This window comes from Parus major, chromosome Z, assembly GCF_001522545.3.
Source record: "Parus major isolate Abel chromosome Z, Parus_major1.1, whole genome shotgun sequence".
Taxonomy (NCBI): Eukaryota; Metazoa; Chordata; class Aves; order Passeriformes; family Paridae; genus Parus; species Parus major.
The window spans coordinates 39238337-39258003 of record NC_031799.1 but is presented as its reverse complement, the minus strand read 5'-3'; the positions used below and the strand labels follow the sequence as shown (position 1 = coordinate 39258003).

Below are 19667 nucleotides of genomic sequence, written 5' to 3'. Positions count from 1 at the left end.
TATAAAGTTTTAAAAATGGAATTCAGATGTTATTGACCTTTTTCAGCATTTGTGATAAAGTTACCTTGCTATATTTATAAGATGCCAAGGTACAATGAAAGTACTAAAGATATTCAAGAAGAATATGGCCATTTTAAAAAAAAATTAGTCAATAGTATTTGGTGACATTCAGCGCCACACATACGAATAGCACTCACACTTTTCTATCACCTTCAAAATGAAGTGCTGATTTGTTGCTGATTCATTTCTATAATCCCTTTTCTTCTCTACAATACGTTTAGTAAATTGCATGGTAGAACTGCTGGTATCAGATTGAAAAATATATCTGAATATAATGAAAGTTAAGATTAACATTAACATATATGAACTGAACAGGGTAGCAGGAAAGACTTTGAAGCATATGAGAATGAATAAAGTCTTTGGTACATAAATAAATAGAAGTTCTATGGTTTTCATGATAAGAGTTATCTCCATTATTTTTGTCATTCTTAAAGTAAAAGCTAGATGTTGAATAAATTCCAATAGAATTAGTTAGTATGAGTAGATTAAAAAAACCCCACCCTTCTATGTTGGGTGTTTTTTATTCTTGTTCTTTCCATTACAAGAGCTGGGTAGACATATTCTGATTTATCACTATGAATTTCCAGTAATTAAGGATATGTAAATAAATCCAAAATACTGATATATAGCTAATTTGAAAAAATTATGTGCATTAAATTAACTTATATTTCTATTTATATGTATATAAATAATTTATATTATAGATTATTTGTAAATAACTTAAAATATTAATTTTTAATAATTGATTTTAATAAATTAATAATCTGTCATAATTAATCTGTCAGCATAAGGCTGATTCTTGGGCCCAAAAGGAAATTTATTATATATATATTAAATAATATAAAGATACCATAATATATTGTAAAGATAATGTATCATTCAAATAATATATTCAGATTCAGACAATATATAATAATATAATAATGTTCAGATAATATATTTGTTTCAAATATGAATTTAAAAATCAAATAAAGCTAAGTATAACACTGGTGAAGAGACTGACAGACTCAGATAAGGGATTTGATGGAGTGTCATTTACTTGGCTGAATAAAAAGTAAATTCAGCTGCAAAATGATAGTGCAAGCATGTAAATTGAAGCAGATAATCCATTCAATGTGAGTTCTCTGTTTGACATTTAAATGAAGAAAGAAAAACCAAATAGTGTAAGCTTTGGATGTAACAGAGACTAACTGTATTAACCAATCATGAGTGATACCTTCAATTAAAGCAGCACAGAAATTTCTAATTTAGCAAAAAAAATCTTTTCCATCTCTCTTCACTACCCTGAGAAATCAGGGCATGTCTTTTACTTTCAATAACAGAAGTATTTATAAACTGTGTGTTAAACTCTTCCCCCTTATTTAGCTTTATATAAATTATTATTAATTCATATTTGCCCTAACCTCTGTCTAATCAATGTTGTTTTGGTCCTCTTTGTAGCTTCCTGCATAATCAAGAGGTTTAATACAAGTCTGTGATTACAGTTTTACAATGTGTGAAGAGAATGTAAGGTTAAAGGCTAGCGTTAAGGAAGTTGAGGTTCATTTCTTAGTGAAAGCATTTAAATCTCTTTGCTGAATTTGGGCATAATCTGGGGTGATGTGTTAAACTTAAAAGGACTTTCATAGAGGAAGAAATTTCAAATAATGTTCTTGAAAGCAGGAAATAAAATCAGAAAACTAATATTTTTGTTTGGGATTTAGAGTTAGACTGTGTATGAATATATACACATGCACAAACTGACAGTAAAAACATTTGTAAATTTTCCATAAATTGTAATTTTTAATGCAATCAAATGAATGTTTTTCCTAGACTAAATTTTCTTTTTCATAGAAGAATTGATTCAGGGAATTTATATAGTCTGTGTTATATCAGATGTTGAGCTATATGATCACAGTTTTCCCTTCTGGTCTTTTATCTGTGGATCTTACAGTTAAAAAAAAAAAAAAAAGTACAAAATAAATTGTTTGGCAACATAAGAGCTTTATTTTTTCGGTCTCAACTCTGTGTCCCTGCTGACAGAATGAAGATGCAACCATTAGATATATCACAAGGAATTGATACAAATGATGAACAGATTTCAGTTTTGAGTAGGAACTTGAAGAGTACAAATTGAAACAGCACAATTGTTTTGAAGAGGCTAATTTATCTGTCTTGTTATTATTGTCCCTTTTTTATTTTACAGTTTTGAATTGGTAAGAGTAGTTGATATGTCCCAAAAATGTATGTAATTTTTTCAATAAAAATAACTTTATGTATAATTTATAAGAATAGGATCTTCATTCTTTTTACTCGTTTTACTGCTTAGATAAAGTGCTAAATAATACTGATTTCCTAACCAAATGGTGTTTGGCAGATCCAAAAAACTAAATGAGAGACTGTGAGCCAGATGTTGTAAAGTGAAGAAATTATTTTCCCTATCTGATTTACAACAATATTAGATACTTTGTAATATATTTTTCCTAAGCCTATATTTTAACCTGCTTTATTGATAGCATATCTTTACATTCATAAATCATACAGTTCTTAGACCTGAGAAAAAGAATAGACAAGAAAAGGCAGTAAATTAAGAGAGAAAATATTAAATATCCTATCCCTGCCCTCCCCCAAGGACTCCATTTTGATTTAGAAATATCATTCAAATGCTTCATTGAAGCTAATTGTATCATTACTGGACTGTTACTGCCGCTGTTGCCTGTCTTCTAATTACTGGCAATGTTGTACAAATTTTGTATAAATTACAGTATTAAACTTCCTATTGTGTGTGAATTACTGGTAACAGCCATCCCATTATTTTAAAATAGCTGTGATACACTTGAGTCACAACTGTTGTGAAGTTTGCTCTGTGGGAGTGATGACCTGAAAGAGCTGAGGAACATGGGCTTAAAACTGATGCCAATATGTAGGGCTGCTGGTTTTGTCTGGTGGCTCTTTTCACAGGTCGGTAACTTCAAGAAGGCCATAAGGCAGCACAGGAGAGCCAGGTGCAAAGCTATAGGTTCCCCTCCCAGGCTGTTCACAGCTGCCTTACCATGTAAATGTTGTCCCCATGGCTGCTTTAACTTGTGATAGCTGGCCCTATTCCTGAGTGTCAAAAGTGACAATGAGCAATTGACAGAATATGTGTGAAAATCCTGCCATGCTGCTTTTCTAGGGTTTTCTAGGTTTGGGATCCAAAACCTTCATAAAATGGTAAAAACTCAGCTGGAATGAGGGAATGGGTTTTAATTTTACTTCACTGGCTGTGGACTAGGCATCCAAATACACTGTATTATAGGGTTTGATTTTGCAGGGAAGAGAAATTTTCAGTTTTTTTTTTCTTTTTCCTTCCCCCTTCCCATCCTAAAAGCAGAACATGGCTGGAACAAAACTTACAGTTTTGAATAACTGTTCAACCAAGATCACAACATTATCAGGAAAATATGTAATGGGTGTGGTCAATTAGATAAGAAAGTATTGAATGCTTCATTTGGTTTAGAAGGCATTATAGCTTAATAAAGAAATACTGATATATCTGTGAGGATTCAGCAGTATTAACAAGGTACTTCTAGTTGAACTCCATAAATGAAGATTACGTCTTAGAAGAGGGTGATATTAGAGATTTTACACCTGCCTTTTTATAATCAATAACAAAATTTTGCAAATTACGATTTAATGCTAGCTTAAAAATAATAAAAAAACAAAAAAAAATCTGTGCTTGTTTGTTAAATTTTTCAATTTATTTCTTTGCTTTCTTCTACAGTAATTGCAAGGATAGTTGTCCTGCAGTCTTTGAGATATGTGGTAAATTTCACTGGACTACAATGATAACAAGTTTCTTTTCCTTGATATGTAAAAATATAACAACTCTCAAAGTTATAGTTTGTACGAACTAAACCTAGAGTTGTAAATATTGGAAACGACCTTTAATTAAAAGTCTTAACTGTCAGCCTTGCACCACCCCCATGTTCACCATTGAACCATGACTTCAAGTGGCATATCCACAGATTTTTTTAACATTTTCATGCACCGTGACTCCAGTCTGGGAAGTCTGTTAAAACGCTTTCAGCAGCCCTTTCAGTGAAAAAAAAAGATATCTATCATATTTAATCTAAACTTGAGGCCATTTCCTCTAGTCCTGTCACTTGTAACCTAGGAGAAGAGACTGGACACTGCCTCACTATATGCTCCTTTCAGGCAGTTTCTGAGAACAGTAAGGCCCCCACAAGCCTCCTTTTCTCCAGGCCAAACAGCTCCCTCAGCCAATACTTCTATAATGTAGGTGTAGTACTTCATTCATGGCTGCAATGTTTGTTTACATCATGAAAGGATACATCAGGCCATAACCAGACTTCCCAGCTGAGATGAAATCCATTTTGTTTCCTAATAATTGGGTTTTTGTTGCCTGAGCTGAGCTCCTTTATTCTTGATGAAACATTATTCTACATTCCGAATAACGCCTACCTTTTTGCGTTATGAACTAACAGGGAAGCTTCTGTGGATGTGAGACTCTCTGAACACTGCAGCCCATTCTTAGACCTGGGAATTTCCTTTTTTTATTGGTTATGAAGCTTACACTAGAAATGTTACATAATACTGTATCTGTCATCCTCTCATTCTGTTAACCAGGAACATTTTGGAATTCAGCTTCCTTCAACACAGAGACGTCCTACCTGCATTTCCCCACCTTCCATGGAGAACTTAGTGCAGATGTCTCATTTTTCTTTAAAACTACTGCTTCCTCAGGAGTGTTTTTAGAGAACCTGGGAATTCAAGATTTCATAAGGATAGAGTTGCAGTGTAAGTAACATGACTGATGGTATTTTTGTTGTTATTATTATAAAAATTGGATTTTATTAATTTAAAGGGGGAGTATTTAAAAACTGTTCTCTACCTTTATTACTTCTACTACTATTGCCAGATCTTTATCATTATTGAAAAAATCACAGCACTGAGACTAAGCAAGTATACATTTGAGGAAATTTTCTACCCCAGAGGTTTCCTCATCTAAGAGCACATCAATCAGCCCCTGACTGTAAGATTGTTTCTGCTTCTTGTGTTCAGTGCATCTCTGCCTCCAAATTCTCTTCCTCCAGATTTTAAGGCCAGGCATTATATATGGCTGTTGGGAGATTCACTCAGTCATCTCGTGTGACTCAGACCTTTTGTGGTACAGTATCTTAAGTCACACACTTTTTTTAAAATTTTGTTTTATTTTATTTGTGCAGACACAAATTCTCAGACTTACAAGCAGAAATAATTTTTTGCTGCATAAGAGAGAATTAAATATCCCACTAAATCCGACATGAGGTGACCAATGTAAAATGAAACCTCTATCTTAGTTGACTCAGTGTATTATTCTTACACTGCTCATAATTAAAAGAAAGAGCATTTGAAAGGATGAAGTATTTTTTCATTAGGCTTTTTAATTAATTTAAAATGTCACATTAATTGAAAAGTCTTATGCTTGCCTGGTGACTGAGAGTTCTTTAGAAAGAGCACTTTTTACCTTGGGATTAGACAGTTCCTCATTTTTTTTCCACATCAATTTTGTTAACAGACTCCAGTATTTTCTGGAGAAGATTACAAATAAATATATATGTAGTATTGCAATATATTACTATAGATACATTAAATATTTTTATTAAAAAGTAAAATATTCTGCTTTCTCATTTTTTTGTCCATGTTAACATCTAATGTTAATGAAACAGGTAAACACCTTCTGGAGGTGGTTTAATTATAGAATATTGTGTAGTGTTTAAAGAATTTGGTTTTCATTGTCTCAATCTATAGTGCTGTATTTGAAAACTATTGTGTTTTCAACATGGTTTTCACCATGTTTTTAGGCAGTATGATCTGCCTTCTGTTAAAGCTCTGTGAACAGTTTAAAGGACAGCAGCATTGTAAACTCAGTGTCATGCAATACAGAAAATGTTCTGGATCAGCACTTCAGTGGACACTCTCTGAAGCAATGATGATAGTCTTGTCTGATTAATGATTTTCCATTTTCAAAATAAACAGTAAATCATGGAAGCATTAGAGGAATGCTTCTGAGAACTGAATTTATTCAGACATTTGTCAGAAGTCTATAAGTTTTTTCAGAATAATAACATGAAGATAGACTTATGATGCTTGTCCCATTCATTCATGAACATACAAACCACAGCATACTTATGGGTTTTAAATGACTTTATATGAGCAGGGAGGTGTGAGAGAAAGCAAAAGGCTGAAAAAGGTCTGTAATTTCAGCAGCTAAAAAAGTAAATTTATCTCATTATTGTGTAGCATATAGAGATATTTCTTCATTTCCATAGACACCCTAATTTGTTGAGTGGGAAGACTTATTATTTTTTGTATGTTACATGTAAATTATATGAAGGATTGTTTTAGTGGATCCAAAGCTGCCTGTTTTTACTGAAGTAAATCTCAATCAGAAATGAGCAATATATTTTTTTCCATCAAGAATACCTTTTAAAAAAAAAATTAACTTGAGCATTTCATATGGTATAAGATGATTTCGAATTCATCATCATATAAAACTCCAAATCCTTTATAATCAATGTGAATGCAAAATAGCAGCCTACACTTGGTATTCTACTAATAATTTCAAATAAATTAATGTCTTTTATTTGTATAATAATAAATAATAATAATGTAAATGTCAGATGGCACTGTTTTTGATGATGTTGTGAGAAAATATTTAGAACTTATTATATCATTAACATTTGACATTCAGTACTTGGAAAGACTAATTTTTTTGTAATATTTTATTGATTGTTTTCAAACTTTAATTCTTTTATTATGGGGTAGTGATATTTACACTTTGAAGTCTAGCTTCAAACAAAAAATGTCAGATCCAGAAACTTCATAGAAAATGTGAAACTTAGAGCTGTTCTATTGGTTTTATGAAGTTATAAATACTGTAGTGCCTTTGTGTATACATTCTAGAACATTTGCAAGATGCTGTGTGCATCCTAACTGTATTTTATAACAGGTTAAGTAAAAGAAGATACTTGTCTCAAAGAAGATACTTGATTTCTCATTTTTGTTTTGCAATTAGTTATAAATGCATGTTGAACTTCTTCCTGATTTCCTGATTTCCTGAAGAAGTAGTGGTTGAAAGCAACAAAGCCAATTCAACTCTGAAGAGTATGCTCTGCTGAATATTTATAGGACTAAAGGTTAAATGTTCTAGCCAAAGGCCTGGTTATTTTTTATTGAATGCTCACTGAAGGTTTATTTCCAAAGAGTTAAACAGAAATTTAAATTAGGGTTGGAAACACTATGGTGTATTGATTTGTTAGGGCTTCTGCAGTTTCTTTGGAAGTAGTTCAAAACAGTCCAATACTTAACTACTGATGGCCTTTGCCCAGATTTGCAACTTACTCACCAGGATGAGTGCAATTAAACTTTAAATGAAAATTTCCTATATGGAAAATGCTAGAATTTTGAATTCTGTAGCATATTAGTTGGTAATCACTTTTTGCTTCTGCACATGATGCTCACACTCAATACTCCAGATGGTTCTCCGTAGCTGTGCTTTCCGTTAGTCGTTCTAGGCACAGCTAACCACTGACCACTCCCCATGATTACCATCAACTGCATCTTCCACTCCACTTTACCGGTCTGTAGCTGTGCTCTGCTTATGTCTGAATGCTAACTAGGGTTACAAGAGTTCCTGCAATGCTTAGAAAGTTTTTAAGTAACACCAGTGTAAGTAGGACCCAAAAAATATGTTTGTGTTAGAAGAGAACTCCTGGATGAATTCCCTGTGCTGCCTAAAAAAATTAACAAAATGCTCTGTACCTATATCCATTGTTGCAAGATAACAAATTTTAGAATCCAGTATAATCTTCCACATCCCATGGTATATTTTCCTGGTGGTTCTTATAAATCCAAATTTTCTTTCAGATTTTCAGTGTTGCTGCTATTAGCAAAAATACTTAAAATATTGTGAACTGTTAAGTAATCATACATTTCACTTTTTTCTGACATATTCTGGTTAATCTTCAGACACTACAATGGATAACCATATACCCATTCTTGTTATTTTAGCCTTCATACATGCAATTTCAGGGATTGCTTCCCTTTTTTAAAGATTATATTACTTTTTAGTGGTACTAACATAATTTATTATTTCAGTTATTTCAAAATATTTATTATGTGTTTTCTTGCCTTTAAAATCTGAACAGTAACATTATTTATCAGACCTGTCACTCTGATATACTATTTAATAGGCCCATTCAGTGAGTTCAAAGCAGAACTTGTGTTTTCAGGCTTAACTCCAACAGTATCCAGAAGATTACAAAGACCTCTTTGCAGAAGGTAACATTCAGTAGAAATTCTTTTCAGCCAGTCACATGGATTTTCTGTTGCTTTTATTCACCTACTGTGCGATTGTTTTATTTTTCTTTTATCCCTCACTAAAGGGAAAGTGAGTTTTCAACTTTTTCTAAGTAAAATAAATTTATCCTAAAATTAATTTATTTTTCTGAGGATCTATGTTTAGACATCAATTATATCAATTATATCCTATTATTATATAAAACTGTTGATTTTTAAAAGGAGGTCATTTATTACAAAAGGCATTCCGTTTATAAATTGACTGCACAATACACTTTATTTTATTTAGTAAGTGAAATGGTTTATGTATTTCCCATTTAAATTTTTTGTCTTTGGTTCAACTATTATAGAAAAACACTTTATAGCAACAAGATTTAGGGCTTAAGGGATTGCAAATGTGTGACGTTTCATAGTCTAAAGTTTGGCCAAAGAGGATTTAAATGTTTTTAAAAGTCTAATATATTTTAAAAGGTGAAAAGAAAGTAAAAATACTGCATGGAGTATTTTCTTCTAGTTCAGTAAATTCCTGTTTAAAATGTTGTTTGAAGCTCATCTAATTCCCTTGACTCCTAATTTTTTTGCTTTTCTGTGAGGATTCAATATTGTAAGTAGGAAGCTTTTTTTTTTGGATCCATGGAATCTTCTCTATAATCCTTTAATGAAATCCTTAGTAATTCAAAATGATGACTATCCATTGTCTAGGGAATACTTTTTTTCATACATGATTGTCTTTGAATATATGAAAGAAAGATTTTTCAGAGAGAATATTCACAATTATCATATCTTTGGTTTTCTGACATATTCCTCATCTTTTTATTTTAACCTGCAAAGATTCAGTTATAATTTTCTAGGCAAACCATGAAACTATGTAACGTGAAAGTTGCTTAGAGAAAAACTCAGTTTAAATCATAATTTTATAAACTACATCAAAATCTTCCCCTGATGTTTGTAGAGACAGCATGAATGAATAATAAAAGTGAATAGACAGTAGAAGATGCTGGTTGGATTATAGTTGTGATAATTTAAATATAGTTAACAGCAGCAATCAATTAGCATGTAATCAGGAGATGCATTTCATCCAAACTGAAAAATCACAAAGCTAGCACATTTCACTTGTTTCTTGACTGCTATGCTCTCCAGGGGTTCACAAACTGATTGGTTTCCATGCCGTGCATAAATCATTGCTCTTGCTGCCAGTGAGTGTGAAGAATGAGCTGCAGGCCCCTGAAGTAAACTCTTCCTCTAAAACAATCAGTCTTATCCCATAAAATAGTAGGCTAAATCTTAAAGTAGCTTGTTCTGCTATTAATTACTTTGTGACTCAATTAATTATTAAATAATTTAAGTGTCTATTGCTACTATCCTCTTTTAGCTCCATCTGAAGTGGTTTTTTCCTTTGACGTGGGAAATGGACCTAGCGAAGTCATAGTGCAATCACGCCATTCCTTAAATGACAACCAGTGGCATTATGTGAAGGCTGAACGAAATGTCAAAGAGGCTTCCTTACAAATAGATCAGCTTCCTCAAAGATCTCACAGTGCTCCACCTGATGGACATATTCGCTTGCAGCTCAACAGCCAGCTTTTTGTAGGTAGGTGCTCCATTGAATATCTCCTAATTATCAAAATAAAAATACGGAAATGCTGGAGTGAGGAGGGGAAGAAAAAGTGTTGGCAACCAGATATTTTGAAAATGCTTTGTATGATGACATGAGAGACTTTGTGAGAAATTTGTGGAGATACTCACTATTTTGAGATTCTAGATCTCAAAGTGCCTTGGCCAATATTTACTCCAGGACAGGATTTCAAATGAAGTTTACTTCTTTTGAAGGACAATCCAAGGATCTAGATTTACACCTTTTTTTGAGAGGATAAGTAATCTACTGAAGGAAGTTGTGCCATTTTTGTACTTTCAAGGAAATTTTGGTGTGTCTCTTTATCCACAGCTTCTCAGGTTAAAACACAACATTAAAACATAATGTTGGAAAAGTAGAAATGGAGTAAAAAAGAATTAATTAGCATTTATTTAGCTATTATAGAAAGCTATATAGAGCTATGTGTTATAGCCACAGTAGTGTTCTTAATGTAATATTGCCTTATGATGAATTCAAAAGTTTCTGGTGTAAATGTATGTTGTACAGTATAAGAGCATTTAAAGCTTGCCCTACTTTTATAAAGACTTTTTTTATGTCTGCTCTGAGAAACTCATACTAAATTAATATAAGTTTTATTTGCTGTGTATTGAGGAGGAATTAATTTAAGAGAAATAGTGTTCTTAAACTGTAGCTGCAAAAAATGTGAACGCTTGTGAAAGAAATGAGATAAGGTGGGAATTCTTGTATGCTCTGACAAAAAATTTGTACCTGTGCCTCAAAAAGTATCAAGGGAAGAAGATGGAGACTAGACCAAACATTCAAAAATTTTATATTTTGATTAAAAGCATAGAGAAAAAAAATATATCCAATATATATTCATGTATCCAAAATATCCAAATATATCCATAACAAAAAAATATACCAAATGAGTACATTGTTACAGTTACAGTGGAGTTAGGAGAAGTTTTGAGATTAGTTTATATTCACAGTAAGACACTAGATCTATTAATGAAAAGATCATATTTCTGTATTTTAAATTGTAAATTGTGTTGCTGTTCTCTGACTTGACTTGCCATGTAACTGCTATTACATGAATACCTAAAATTAGATTAACGAAATGGTCTAATGCTATTTGTGTTTTGGCACTATCAAGTGTAAAGATTTTTCTAATTATTTAGACAATTAATTGGTCTTTACTTTTTCTAATCCTCCTCCTAAAAATCTAGTAATAATAATAATAATATCCTGTATTAACAGTTGCACTTTCTGGCAACTTTTTGGCCATTGAATAGAGTGATACTTTTTGTCAAATAATCTGAAAAATTTGAGTAGAATTATATACTCTTGTCCATGGACCTGATGTTATGAAAACTTTGAGTTATCTACAGGCAAGTTGTCTAGCTTGTTTTCTTCAGATAATGTTCAGGTGAATAATTGTACCGGAATAGTGGCTTTGTTTTGCATCTGGTGCTATGTCTTCTTTTTTCACTCTGAAAATTCGCGGAGGTCTGGGATTAATTTAAGGATTTAGAGAAAAATGAAATATAGATTGTCTTTAGAATGACATTTGCAGAGGCACTCTTTACTTACAAGTCATCTTAGTAATCTAGTACCTTCCTTAGTCACCAGTCACTCAGTCAGTAACATATGAAGACTGTGATCTCTTCAGGCTAAAACACTCTTTATTTCTTGTGAAGAAGTAAAGTTGTATACACTCTCATTTTTCAAAATCAGAACTAAAGCCTAAAGCAGCCCTCAAAACCATAGAATCATAAACTTGTAGAGTGATTAGGATTGAAAGGGACCTTAATGTAGTTCCAATTTCTTGCCACTTTAACAGACATGACATAAAATTGCCACCACCAGGTAGTTTTGTTCCCTTTTAACTGAAAATAACAATAACTGTGTCAAGATATTCCATGTTACATGAAGAATTATAAAAACTTTGAGGAAACTTAAAATGAATGATCACATGGAAGTATTTATCCAAACGAGAACTGGAAATGTATGAGAATTATAGTTTACAGACTCACACATTGTGGAATATTTTCTGCTTTTACTTTTTAAAAGAGAGCAAAGGACAAGAAATGTCAAAGTTGTGCAACAAAGGACAAGAGAGAGAGATGGTATGTAGGTTGCACACCTTGCTAAGCAACACAGATGAATAAAATGTTAGGTATCATGAAATACACTAAAAAATAAGGAACAGTTAAAAAAAAATTGAATCAATTACTCTTGTTAGTCTTAGGATTGCTCTGTATAGTTATCATCTATGCTTAGTAGTCAGGTATAACCTGGCTGGTATTCCTCTGCATTAGAAGGGTGTTAACCTTCCTGTTATTGAAGAATAGTTGCAGCTTCCTTCTGAGACAAAGTATATCAGAACAGACTGAGGGGTATCATAGAATCTTTAAGGTTGGAAAAAACCTCCAAGTTCACTAAGCCTAGTCTTTGAATGAACATGACCTTGTCAACTAAACCACAGCACTAAATGCCACATTCAGTTTATTGAGCATTTCCAGGAGTCAGGACTTCACAACATCCCTGAGCAGCCTATTCCAATGCTTAATCACCCTTTCAGTGCAGAAATTCCCCCTGATGTCCAACATGAACATGCCCTGGCCCAGTTTGAGATTATGACCTCTTGTCCTGTCACTGTTTGCATGGGAGGAGATGTGCACCTGGCTGCACACTCATTTTAGGCAGTTGTAGAGAGCCTCCTTTTCTCAAAGCTGAACAACCCCAGTTCCCTCAGCTGCTTCTCATATGAATTACTCTCTCAACCCTTTTAGCCAGTCCATTCCCTGTCTCCTGGCACACTCCATCTCCTCAGTGTCTTTCTTGTAGTGAGGGGCCCAGAGCTCGAGGTGTGGCCTCACCTGTGCTGAGAGCAGGGGGACAGTCGCTGCCCTACTCCTGCTGCCACACTGTTGCTGATACAGGCCAGGATACCATTGGCTTTCCTGACCACCTGGGCACATCTGGCCCACAGCTGCTGGCCAGCAACCCCAGATCACTTTCCAGAAGGCAGCTTTCAGTCACTCTCCTCTAAGCCTAAAGTCTTAGTCCCCTCCCCTCCCCTCCCCTCCTTTTCTGTGAATTAATAGAGTTTTCAAGGGCTCTCTGTAATTACTTGACAAAACAGAAATCGGATGTACATTTAAAACTACTTATAAATATTTTCACATGGATAAGGTTGTGTCTTGGAAAGTCATACTGTTAATAGGCTATTAAGTAGGCTTAACTATTAAGATGTTTTTACGTATCAGTTATTTTAAAGTATAAAAGCTCCTATAAATTTATTTTCAGGTGGAACAGCATCCAGGCAGAAGGGATTTTTGGGATGCATTCGTTCATTACGGTTGAATGGAATGGCCCTTGATCTGGAAGAGAGAGCAAAGATAACACCAGGAGTTGAACCAGGCTGTCCTGGACATTGTAGCAGCTATGGTAACCTGTGTCACAATGGTGGAAAATGTAGAGAGAAATACAGTGGATTTTCCTGTGACTGCAGTTTCTCAGCCTATGCTGGTCCATTCTGCAAGAAAGGCAAGCATATCTTTTAGCTTTATCAGTTACTGAAAACAGGACCATACAATCCAGATCAAGATCTTCACATCCCCTTAGGGATATGTTTAAATGCTTGCAAAATGTTTGGTTTACATAATGTTGGTAAATATTCAGCTGAATTTACTCAGTATCTGTTAGTTTTGCTAAACACTGTTCTTTCAGAAATAACTTCAATATATGCCATTTAAGCAAGAATCATATTACCTGAGAGGATCAGCATCTTCATGCAACTTTTTGATTCTTTGGTACTATAGTAAATCTAGGAAGTATATTTGTATGGTAAAGCATTTGGAATTCTGTCTTTCAAATAGTAATCTCAAAACTCAGTCTGAGTTTGGAAAACAAACCAAGAAACAGAAGAAATTTAATCTACTTTTTGTGGTAAGAAGAAAGGTCTCTGCAAAGAGGACTGAGCCCATTTTCCAAGTCTTTGGTGAAGTTATCATACTGATAGACGATCATCACAAATCTTCACATCTGAATTTCAAAAATGGAAGTTTATCTAGAAGTTTTGGTGTTTACATATCATTCAGATTTGCAAAAAAATTTGCTTCTTCCATGTATTAAATGCATTCTGCAAAGTACTAAACAGCTCATATTTCAGAACTTAATGTTCCTCTAAGTTAGCACAAAATCTGTCCTGTCATCACTGCCACCACAAAAGTGAGGGACCCATTAGAAGACTTTCCATATCTAGCACTGCTGATCTAATGCCACTGTATGAGGAACAATGTTTTCCTCCTCTGCATCCATAGAGAATAATGGTAGCACTGTAATATTCAGCAACCACAGCGACAGAGTAGTTTTTGTTGCTAACAGTGTTTGATGACCTAAATAATATCTTACTGTCAGCTTTTTTTGTCAAATACTGGGCCAGATTACAGAAAATTCAAGATATTTTTCCAAAAAGCTGTGATCCAAAACACTAAGACAATTGCTTTTAGCAGAAAACAGCTATGAGAAATCACAGAATTACAGAAACCTTCTATAAGTGATTCGTGCATAAGAAAACAATAAACTACTTTATATTTTCCTTTTCTTTTTCCCCCTGACCAGTCTCTTGTACCACATATGTGTTTCAGGCTAAATCTAATCTATATGTTAGGATTTAAATTACTGCACCCACGTCTTTGTAGGAGCAGTATGCGTAGAACACAATATATTGTGTTTGAGGACTGGGAGGATCAATAGAAAATATCCCAGAAAAAAATGCACTTCTTCTGCTTTTGCCCTAAACCAAGTTGTGCCTTATACTTCTATGTAATTCTAAATGTTAGTTTCATTTACATTTTTAGCTTTATCACAATAGTTTAGTATGCATTTTATTTTCTTCTGTGGTGTGGCAGTGTTAAAAAAAATAACCAACCAACCAAAATAAAAGATCTCTAGTGTTATTTTGCATTATATTTATATATTTAATTATATTTTGTTTCAGAGATCTCTGCCTACTTTTGGACTGGCACTTCTGTGACATATAACTTTCAGGAATACTACACATTAGCTAAAAATTCCAGTTCTCATGCTTCTTCTTTCTATGCGGACATGACATTGACCCGGGAAGAAATTACGTTTGCCTTTCGAACAACTCGGACACCAAGCTTACTGCTCTATGTCAGCTCCTTCTACAAGGAATACCTCTCAGTCATTCTTACCAGGAATGGTGAGTTTTCAGATTGGATGTCTGGAAACACTAATGAACATCATAAGTGTCAGCTCAGATTCTCTCTGATTTTCAGACCTTAATCACAAACTGTGTATTGTCCTGTTGTTTCTTTAGAAAGTATGTTTTCCAGCTGCATCAAGCAACTCTTTCCACAGAAAAAACATTCTTCTTACTGTACTTTCAACTGTTTTTTTATTGTGTTGTCAAAAATGTTTATTTCCGAAAATCCTTTAGAATTGTTTGGGTTTTAAAGTTTGGAAATGAAAATTAAAACTTACCTGAGCTGCGTTGTACTCATGAGGCCTATTAATTGCCATCCTCAAAATAAATAATGAAATAAAATCCTTTTGAAAGTGTATTATCCATTTCCCAAATTAATCAGAGGTCATTTCATTAAATTGATTTCATAAGCTACTTATATACCAATGAATATATATATATATATCTGTAAAAGTACATGTAACATTTATTGATGCTTCTGTTTAAGCTAAAAATTAATTGTTAGTTGGATCTTTCTCTTCCATTCTTTCCTCTTAGTCTAGGTTTATTTTATTTATTTAAGTCAAAAAAAAGCACAGACTGACTTTAAATCTTCAGGTTTATAAACAAAGACTCTTCGCAGTCACAATGGTTCTGTGCTCAAGGAAGGTTCTGTGCTTTCCTAGACACATGTTTGGATATAGAATAATCCCTGCATTATCCTCCCCATGTGACATGAAACGTATTGTTCATGACTGCCTGGGTCTGACATGGGCCTTGATTTCTCTAGTGTGAGTTGAAAGTTGTCCATCTGCAGCTGAGAAGGAATTTTTGACCAGGAAACTACATTGCCTCTGTGTTCTCCTCTGAGCCTTTGTGTGATTGTGTACAGATGGTATTCTGTGAGTTAACTATAGGGAATGGAAAGTCACCTGGGAGTTAGTACACTGCATTCTGTTTAATTTTCAAATGGTCAGAGGTTTACAAGACTGGACAGGGAAAACATTCATAACCCATAATTCAGGAATTATGGGTTATGTTAGAAAAGTCACAATTATGAGAGCTACTAGACTGAGTCTTTCTCCGTTTAATTTTGAAAGAAATTATAAAATTTCTGCCCAAATTTTAACTCAATAATCAAAATTGAGACAACTTATGACTATTTTTGCCACTATATCCTTCTTCCGACATTGCTATTACTCATTCTGTTGCCTTTAGTTTCTCACTTATATCCATTTCTCATGGCTAAATCCTTAAACAAATCAAGCATTTGTTTTGCCCTTGAAGTACCCCTTCAATCTATACTGCTTATAGTGTATGTAGTGTACTACAGCTTTGTTCTCTTTATCTCTGCAGGGAGTTTACAGGTTAGGTACAAGTTAGATAGCCATCAAGATCCTGATGTCTTCAGCATCACTTTCAAAAGCATGGCTGATGGACAACTACAACATGTGAAGATTAACAGAGAGGAGGAAAAGCTCTTTGTAGAGGTAATTCTCTTGGGGGGGGGGAAGTAAATTATCATAAAAAAGGAGACAAGCAAAATGAAGTAAATACTTGCAACAAGGCAATTACCCCCAAATAAAATGTGCCCTCATATCTCAAGTAATCAAAACAAAGTTAACACTCTCCTCATGCACAGTCAAAATTGATGTTAGCCAATCTCTTTGATGTTAATTTTGTTTATTTTAAAAGGTCATTATCAGCTCATGATTTTATATGAAAATGCAGTTAATTGTTTGATGGTTAAATTTTCAAAATTTGGTAAACTTGTATGACTGCTGTTGTTTGTTTTGGGTCTGGCATTTTCATTTTTTTATTTTTCATTATTTTTTATTTAAGTTATGCATTTAACTACAGTACAAATATACTATACACCCAAATAAAAAAAAAAAAAATTAAAGTCTATTTGTGGCCTCTTTTTACATCATGAAATTAATGTGGCTAGTAAGGGGGATATTTTTGGTCATTTTGTGGAAATTTAATGAAAAAATAAAGACATTTATTTTGCTAATGGTTGATACTAACATGCAAAAAAGTATTATTTTTTTTTTAATTTTAAATTCAAAGTGTATGTTACAATTTAGTATTTTGAGATAGAACCTGGGCTTGTAATGGTACTTGTCTTGATGTTGTTGTAGAGGTACCCTGAGAAGCAGAATATTTACAATATAATATTTGATCATTGTTAAGTTAAATATTGAGTGCCTTTTTAAAATGAAAAAAGACTTTTTCATATTCTTAAAGGTTTTCTATTTTTATTCATCTTAGAGGTGAAAAAAGAAGGAATCAGCCAAATCAATAAGATAAATAAAGGCTTATTAAGTTGGATGCTTAAGAATATGATTTATAATCAGTGATCTGAGGAAGCTGAGATTCTATTTCCTGATGAGTTTTTATGCTATAAATAACAAATGCTTCCCTCAGACCCTCTCATTTTTAGCCTTGAACTTGCCTGCTTTTTTTGAAAATATTGACTACTACATCTTCCATTGTTCTACTTTGTTCCTCACTCTATCATTCTATAGGTTAACCAGAAAGAAAGAATGAAGTTTATTCTGTCTTCAGGCACAGAATTCAATGCAATCAAGTCTCTCACACTTGGCAAGATTTTAGGTAAGTGGAACACTGCAGCGTTTTCTAAAACTACAGGGTTTTCTAAAACATGCATCAAAATGTCATCATGAGACATGGAAAATAACGTGAATGCCATTGAAAGACATTTGTTGTTGTGGATTTACTTTGACACAGAGTCACAATCAAGGTAGAAACTTCAGTCTTTTTGAAATACAGATATAATCACAAATAAGTGCTTCCTGAAAAAATTATCAAGTGGGTTCCATTAAAAATAATTGTACACTTCTCTCTCATTTTGCAATCAAGCATTAAGAAATACAACTTTGTTTTCTATGCTGGAGAAAAAACAAATCAAATTCAAATAGTACACAAAGATGATATAATACTATTAATCATGTATCGTACTTGAAAAACTTCCTGTGATTAGATTTTGATGCAAACAATTGTGAAGAATATGGTAATGTAAGTCAAATTGGTTGGAGATTCTATTTCTCATGATGAGTCTTCAAAATATGCCTGTTTCTCTGCAATAAGAATGAAAATGAAATTTACCTATCTACAATGACCATTTTTTACGTTCTTAAAGGAAAATAGCAATAGCCTAGACTAAAATTCTCAAGATCTTGTTATTTTCCTACCTTTCACATTGGTAAAACCCAATGAGAGAGGAAGATTGGACTCTGGTGCAAATTTAAAGGATATTTCTCTTTAAATTAATTTCACAGAATCATAGAGTGTTTTGGGTTGAAAAGGACATAAAAGATCATCTAGTTCCAACACCCCTGCTGTGTTCTGGAACACCTTCATCCAGACCAGGTCATTCAAAGCTTCAGCCACTGGCCACTTCCCATGAGAACATGCACTGCTTCCCTAGGCAATCTGTTCCAGTGTCTCTCACCCACAAAGGCATAGAATTTCTTCGTCGTGTCCAGACTAAATCTACAACTGTTAAGTTTAAAGCCATTCTCCTCTGTCCAATTACTACAGGCACATGTCAAATGTCGCTCGTCCGCTTTCTTGTAGCCTCCTTTAGGTACTGGAAGACTGCTATAAAATCACCTTGGAGGCTTCTTCAAGCTTGAACAACCGCAACGCTCTCAGACACTCTTTATAGGAGAGCTGCTCCAGTACTTTGATCATCTTCACGGCCCTCCTCTAGATGTGCTCTAACAAGTCCATGCCTTTCTTGTGCTGGGAACCCCAGAGCTGAATGCAGTGTTCCAGGTGGGGTCTCATCAGAGCAGATGAGAGGCACAGAGTCATCTCCCTTGCTCTGCTGGCCCTGATGCTTTGGATGCAGCCCAGAATCATGGAATGGCCTGGATTGGAAGGCACCTAAAAGATTGCCTAGTTCCAACCTCCCTGTGATAGGCAGGAACACCTTCTACTAGACCAGGTTTCTCAGAGCTGCATCCAGTCTGGCCCTGAGCAGTTCCAGAATACAAATGGCATTTGGACTGTGAGTGCACATTGCTGGCCCATGTTGTGCTTCTTGTCCACCAACACCCCCAAAATCCTTCTCCTCAGGGCTGCTCTCAATCCATTCACCCCCCAAGTCTGTATTGATATTGGGGATTGCCCAGATCCAGGTGCATAACTTTACACTTGCCATTGTTGAATTTCATGATTCACTTAGTTCCAGTCTCAAGCATGCCTCTAGGTGGCATTCCATCTCCCAGGTGTGTCAATGGAGACATTCAGTTTAGTGTCATCCACAGACTTGCTTCAGATGCACCCAATCCTACCCTTGGTGTCACTAGAGAAGACTTTGGGCAGAAATGGTATCAGTGTGGGCCCCAGAGGCGCAACACCTGTCACCAATCCCTGTTTAGACATTGAGCTGCTGTACGCAAATGTTTGAGTAAGGAGATCCAATTAATTCTTTATCTGCCAAATAGGTGG

At 34.2% G+C, this 19667-nt stretch overlaps 1 protein-coding gene across 2 annotated transcripts in view; it reads left to right on the top strand.

Moving 5' to 3' along the window:
* Positions 1–19667, top strand: part of CNTNAP4 (contactin associated protein family member 4) — a 203400-nt gene that overhangs the window by 172930 nt on the left and 10803 nt on the right. For both annotated transcript variants that reach the window (XM_015615186.3, XM_015615184.3), the window contains exons 16-21: positions 4669–4839; positions 9755–9973; positions 13286–13525; positions 14982–15206; positions 16545–16678; positions 17717–17804. In XM_015615186.3, the coding sequence (XP_015470672.1) occupies positions 4669–4839; positions 9755–9973; positions 13286–13525; positions 14982–15206; positions 16545–16678; positions 17717–17804 (1077 nt within the window). The remainder of the gene's footprint in view (positions 1–4668; positions 4840–9754; positions 9974–13285; positions 13526–14981; positions 15207–16544; positions 16679–17716; positions 17805–19667) is intronic.